A 7190-nucleotide genomic window follows, 5' to 3' on the forward strand; every position below is an offset into this window, starting at 1 on the left:
TGAGAAAATATTATTTTACTGAAAGAGTAGTAGATCCTTGGAACAAACTTCCAGCAGACGTGGTTGGTAAATCCACAGTAACTGAATTTAAACATGCCTGGGGATAAACATATATCCATCCTAAGATAAAATACAGGAAATAGTATAAGGGCAGACTAGATGGACCATGAGGTCTTTTTCTGCCGTCAATCTTCTATGTTTCTATGACACTCCTGATTTATGTGAATTTATATGAATGAATTTACAGTGTTCCCTCGATTTTCGCAGGTTCGAACTTCGCGAAAAGTCTATACCACGGTTTTTCAAAAATATTAATAAAAAAATACTTCGCGGGTTTTTTCCCTATACCACAGTTTTTCCCACCCGATGACGTCATATGTCATCGCCAAACTTTCGTCTGCTTTTAATAAATATTTTTTAAAATAAACTTTAATAAATAAACATGGTGAGTAATAATCTAAATGGTTGCTAAGGGAATGGGAAATTGCAATTTAGGGGTTTAAAGTGTTAAGGGAAGGCTTGTGATACTGTTCATAGCCAAAAATAGTGTATTTACTTCCGCATCTCTACTTCATAGAAATTCGACTTTCGCGGGTGGTCTCAGAACGCATCCCCTGCGAAAAACGAGGGAACACTGTATATGAACACCACCACCATGACATGAATGAAGCAAAACCCAAGACAAATGATTGCAAATAAATGAAACATGGCTAGCTTAATCTTAATGGGCTTCTTACCTGACTTGCACCTCTTCCTGAAATTATAGCGAAATGAAGAAGATCCACGCTGATTCTCTCTATTGCCTTCTCCTTTAAACCTCCCAAAGGAAGATTCCATGTTGGTTGTGTCTGAAAGAGAAAATCGGATATCTAGCCATACCCAGGGTTTGAACATTCTGGTAGAGAGGCAGGCAAAGTTGGCTCTTCTATGACTTGTGGACTTCAACTCCCAGAATTCCTAAGCCAATCATGCTAGCGGAGGAATTCTGGGAATTGAAGTCCACATGTTACAGAAGAGCCACCTTTGCCTACCCCTGTTATGGTAGATCAGGGTTACCCAAAGCAGTCAACATCAACCCCCAAAGGTCTAAAAGGTTAACCCAAGGGGCCAATCAATGTCTGGGGATCAGTAGATGGCTGATAAATGATAGCAGGCTACTTAGAGTCAATTAATCTTTGGAGATCTCTGTAGAGCTTCATGCTGGTCTCTAGGCCTGAAGAAGAGGCGACTAGTGATGAGACAATGTTACCCAGGTTTGGATAGTCAGCTGACAGCGGGAACAGCCTTGAGTTATTTCTGTTATTATGGTACATCATATATTCAGCCTGATCTTTAAAATGGATTTGGCATTTTCATCCAACGATGGAATCCTTCCCAAAGGATTTGAGTTTGACAGTATTAGAGGTATTGTCACGGGATGTAAGTTGTTCTTTGTAAAGCTGCCTTTTGCAATTGACTGGTGGTGATTTGGTCAATGCCACTGTGTCCATATGTGGTGCTCTACTTATTATTATTATGGTTTGTTGATAATCAGCCATATAATTAGACTGAATTTGGCATTTTTATCCACCTATTGAGTTCTTCCCCAGGATCTGGAATAGGCAAATGTTGATGTTTGCCTATCTCTCTATCTATCTATCTATCTATCTATCTATCTATCTATCTATCTATCTATCTATCTATCTATCTATCTATCTATCTATTGAAAAAGTTTATTAAATATATAAACATTGAAAAAGACAGTACATAATATTTTAACCTCTGTTTCATGGTCCTTTACATTGATATTGTATTGTACAATGTCTTAAATCAGACAAACTAATATAGAAAGGAAAAGAACTGATAGAGATAGAAGAAAGAAAAAGAAACATGGAAACATATAAACAGGGGTGGGCTACTGCAGTAGGGTAGCAAAAATGGAGCTCCAGCCCGGAGCATCCAATTTGCACTGAAAGATGTTGAAAGAAAATGCAGGGCGTCCTGCATAAGCCACGGCCACAGTGTGGTAGTAAAACGTTTGGTAGCCTTTCACTGAATATAAACATATAACAACAACCCCCCCCCCCCGAGCTGGAGGTGGGGTTTGTTATATGTTTAGATATTTCCTTATTTATTGCCTGCTTTCTTTCTTTCTTTCTTTCTTTCTTTCTTTCTTTCTTTCTTTCTTTCTTTCCCCCTCTCTGAGGACTTATACAGGATATAGGAGGAGAGCTGCCTTTTGCAATTGACTGAAGGTAATTTTGTCAATAGTGAGGGTGTTCAAACAGTATTCCAGTTGTTTTGGGATTGAGCCCAAGGCAGGAAATTTCTAATCACACTGGCTTTGCTTATTATTATTGTTCATAGTATTATTAGTTAAAACAGTATTCATTAATTTTTATATAATAAATATTTGGGAATTGTTGAACAATCTGAAGCTTCGTGAAGGAGTCAATGAGCTGAGAAGTTTGGGGTCTTCTGTGTTAGATTAAGCTAAACGGAATTGGGTGATTTGTAAGGACAGAAGGTTGTGGGAAGGTAGCCATTGCCTTAACATCTGAACATAGATGTTTTCTCTTCTGTCTGGACGGGTCACCAGTCAGAATAAAAGTCACACACATACTCAGAGGATCATATATAAAAGCACATTGCTATTAAAATGTCCAGGTAATCAATGGTTAATAGTTTCAACTCAAAATTAGTCCATTCTGGCAGTATTCCCAGCTTAATTGTCTCTGAGATAAGAACAGGTCCCGGGCTGGAAGCCAAACTCATTAGGGGAAATTCCTTTGAAGTGATTCTGTCAATCAACTAGACTTACAGTTTCTCCAGAGTCTTTTCAGGAGATGCAGATTTTATGAGTTAGAGCGATAAAGTGCTCCTGGTTCTCCGGAGCTCACACATGGCCATGATTTTTACAAACGCTTCTCGCAACGCCCATTTATCCCCAGTCTGCCCCTTATATAGTGACAAGGTGTGGCCAATTGTTCCCTAGTGCTACTAACACCAAGACCCCATTCTTTTCAGATGCTCTTGTTTGAACATAGTTCTCCTGACTCTAGCATCTAACATGGGCTCGTCCTCTAATTCATCTTCCTCCTCTGACTCACTCAATATCATAACTGGGGTGCTACAGTCTCTGGTTGATCCTCCATCTCTAACTCCTCCTCACTCTCAGACTCAGGTGTCAAGAACACTGGCCTAAGATAATAATACACATCCGTCTCCTGGTCCTCGAAATCCTTGATCAGCTGAGCCGGACGTGGACCAGTCCCAACATTACCAGTATGTACATGAATGTGAGTTCCTCTTATTCTTTTCTTGGTTCACACACTCCCCCCACCCCCACTCAATCTTATTGCTGCTACACATTCTTCAGGCTGAGAGTTTTCTCTTAGAAACATAGAAACATAGAAGACTGACGGCAGAAAAAGACCTCATGGTCCATCTAGTCTGCCCTAATACTATTTCCTGTATTTTATCTTACAATGGATATATGTTTATCCCAGGCATGTTTAAATTCGGTTACTGTGGATTTATCAACCACGTCTGCTGGAAGTTTGTTCCAAGGATCTACTACTCTTTCAGTAAAATAATATTTTCTCATGTTGCCTTTGATCTTTCCCCCAACTAACTTCAGATTGTGTCCCCTTGTTCTTGTGTTCACTTTCCTATTAAAAACACTTCCCTCCTGAACCCTATTTAACCCTTTAACATATTTAAATGTTTCGATCATGTCCCCCCTTTTCCTTCTGTCTTCCAGACTATAGATTGAGTTCATTTAGTCTTGCCTGATACGTTTTATACTTAAGACCTTCCACCATTCTTGCAGCCCGTCTTTGAACCCGTTCAATTTTGTCAATATCTTTTTGTAGGTGAGGTCTCCAGAACTGAACACAGTACTCCAAATGTGGTCTCACCAGCGCTCTGTATAAGGGGATCACAATCTCCCTCTTCCTGCTTGTTATACCTCTAGCTATGCAGCCAAGAATCCTACTTGCCTTCCCTACCACCTGACCACACTGCTCACCCATTTTGAGACTGTCAGAAATCACTACCCCTAAATCCTTCTCTTCTGAAGTTTTTGCTAACACAGAACTGCCAATGCAATACTCAGATTGAGGATTCCTTTTCCCCAAGTGCATTATTTTACATTTGGAAACATTAAACTACAGTTTCCATTGCTTTGACCATTTATCTAGTAAAGCTAAATCATTTACCATATTACAGACCCCTCCAGGAATATCAACCCTATTGCACACTTTAGAGTCATCGGCAAATAGGCAAACCTTCCCTACCAGACCTTCCCCTATGTCACTCACAAACATATTAAAAAGAATAGGACCCAGAACAGACCCTTGTGGCACACCGCTTGTAACCTGTCTCTGCTCAGAATACTCGCCATTAACAATAACTCTCTGATGTCTATGCTTCAGCCAGCTTGAAATCCACTGAACTATCCAGGGATTAAGTCCAATCTTCACTAATTTATCCATCAGCTCTTTATGTGGAACTGTATCAAAGGCTTTGCTGAAGTCCAGGTAGGCAATATCCACGGCACCACCTTCATCCAACACCTTTGTGACATAGTCAAAGAAATCAATGAGATTAGTCTGACATGATTTGCCTTCAGTAAAGCCATGCTGTTTGGGTCCAATAAGTTATTGTTTTTTAGGTGCTGATTTATCCTCTTTTTGAGTAGAGTCGCCATCATTTTAACTACAACTGATGTCAAGCTAACTGGCCTGTAGTTACCAGCTTCTTCTCTACTGCCCTTCTTGTGGATAGACACAACACTGGCCATTCTCCAATCCTCAGGAACACCTCCTGTTAACAGGGATTGGTTAAACAAATCAGTCAGGGGGGTAGCAATGACAGATCTGAGTTCTTTAAGAACTCTGGGGTGGATGCCATCTGGACCCATTGCCTTATTTATCTTTAATCGTTCAAGTTCTTCTAAGACATCGGCTTCTAAGATCACTGGAGCTGAATCCGTACAGCTGGAAGCAATGCTATATCCCCCTATAGTATTATTTTGTAAGGTGTCTTTTGAGAAAACTGAACAGAAGTAGCTATTGAAATGGTCAGCGGTCTCCTTATTCCCATCAATGCATGTATTATTCCCGGTACTAAGCTTTGTGATGCTGCAGTTTTTCTTCTTCCTATCACTAATATATCTGAAGAAGGTTTTATCCCCCTTCTTTACAGATTTTGCAATTTCTTCCTCTTTTGAGGCTTTAGCAGCATATATTATCTGTTTCGCCTCCTTCTGTCTCATTTTATACACCTCTCTATCAGCTATACTTCCAGACTCTTTATACCTCCTATAGGCAGCCTTTTTTTCATTGACTATAGCCCTTACATCATTGCTAAACCATAGCAGTTTCTTCTTCCTTTTACCTTTAGTTATTTGCTTTACATAAAGTCTTGTGGCTTTTAAGATGGGCTTTTTAATACAGTCCACTGGGCACTCGCTCCTGCCATTTTACCCCTTTCCTTTAATTCATTATTTAAATATTCCCCCATTGCATTAAAATTTGTTTTTCTGAAATCTAATACTTTGGTTGCAGTGTAGGATTGCTCACAATCAGTTTTTACATCAAACCACAAACATAGATGGTCACTGCAACCTAAATTTTCTCCCACCTTGACCTCTGAAACCCAATTCCCATTTGTAAAAACTAAATCTAGAATATTCTCCCCTCTAGTTGGTGTCTTAACTAGCTGTGCCAGAGCTGCTCCTGTAAAGGCCTCTACTATATTCTTACTTTTGCATGTAAGGGCACTGGGGATATTCCAGTCAACATCAGGCATGTTGAAATCACCCATAACCACAATATCTCCCTTTACTGCCATTTGGGTAATTTCATCCACCATCTTGTTGTCATGTTCCTCAGATTGCCCTGGAGGCCTATAGATCACCCCAATTCTAATGACAGAACCGTCTTTATTTTGCATGCACATCCAGAGGGTCTCCAGATCTTTACATGTATTTTGAATTAGTATTGTTTTTAGACTTTCTTTAACATAAATGGCTACTCCACCTCCCCTTCTCTCTATTCTATCCTTCCTATACAGTGTATATCCTGGTATGGATATTTCCCATTCATTAGAATCCTTAAACCATGTCTCAGTTACGGCAACCAGATCCAAATTATCTCTAGATATTATGGCCATTAACTCACAGAGCTTGTTGCTCAAGCTTTGAGCATTCGTGCACATTACCCGAAGAACATTATTTTCCTTATTAGTTTGACCCTTATCATCAACAACTACATCTATTTTATTTACAGCTCCCTTTTCATAAGCTTCCAGAAACTGATTTATCCTCATTGGTCAGGGACAGAAATCACCCACATCAGTTACATCTCTGTCCCCTTTACCTAGTTTAAATGCCTGTCCAAAAAAGTTCTGAATTCCTTACCGAGCACCTGGGTACCTCTGTATGATGGATGCAAACCATCCCTCTTAAACAACTCCCTATTAGACCACCTACTGACATTATGACTTACATAGCCAAAACCTTCAGCTTTACACCACTGCCTTAACCACACATTAAACTCTCTGATACAAGTTGTTTTATCCTCCTGGCCACAAACCGGTAACACCTCTGAGAAAGTCACTGAATCAGTTATTTTACCCAGCTCCACACTTAGACATTTAAAATCTCTTTTTACTACATTAACATTTCTCTGGGACAAATCATTTGTGCCAAGATGCACCACCACATCAACGTTATTACCTTTACTCACAGCCTTGATAATGTTTGTAATCCGCCTCGTGTCCCTGCGGGCAGTGGCTCCTGGGAGACACCTCATCACCTTGACCACATCCTTCCTCTGTCCCAAATCAACACCTCTAACAATCGAGTCACCCACAAGAAAATGTGTCCTCTTTTTATTTCTACTAACTGGACTTGGTTTGGTGTCACTATGCACCTCGTTTACAACAACTTCTCCTTTGAACATCCCCTCATTCTCCGCCTGAGGGGCCTTGCTAATACCTTCAACATCCTTACTATTTAAATCCGCAAGAACATTATAGGAATTGGATACAGAGAGACCAAAATTGCTATGTTTTTGCTCAACTGCACGTAATCTTCCTGAACCAACAGTTGTCCACACAGCCCTCCTCCTCAGGGGGCGCTGTGGAAGTGGAGGCTGCACACATGGCTGCATTACAGCACGTGGCTGGGACAATCTTTCCACTTC

General features: G+C 40.2%; 1 protein-coding gene across 1 annotated transcript in view; it reads right to left on the minus strand.

The window, feature by feature from the left end:
* Positions 1 to 7190, minus strand: part of MROH2A (maestro heat like repeat family member 2A) — an 81290-nt gene that overhangs the window by 47321 nt on the left and 26779 nt on the right. Inside the window, exon 13 of the mRNA XM_070735067.1 lies at positions 738 to 848. Coding sequence (XP_070591168.1) covers positions 738 to 848 — 111 coding nt within the window. The remainder of the gene's footprint in view (positions 1 to 737; positions 849 to 7190) is intronic.

Source organism: Erythrolamprus reginae, chromosome 1 (assembly GCF_031021105.1).
Source record: "Erythrolamprus reginae isolate rEryReg1 chromosome 1, rEryReg1.hap1, whole genome shotgun sequence".
NCBI lineage: Eukaryota > Metazoa > Chordata > Lepidosauria > Squamata > Dipsadidae > Erythrolamprus > Erythrolamprus reginae.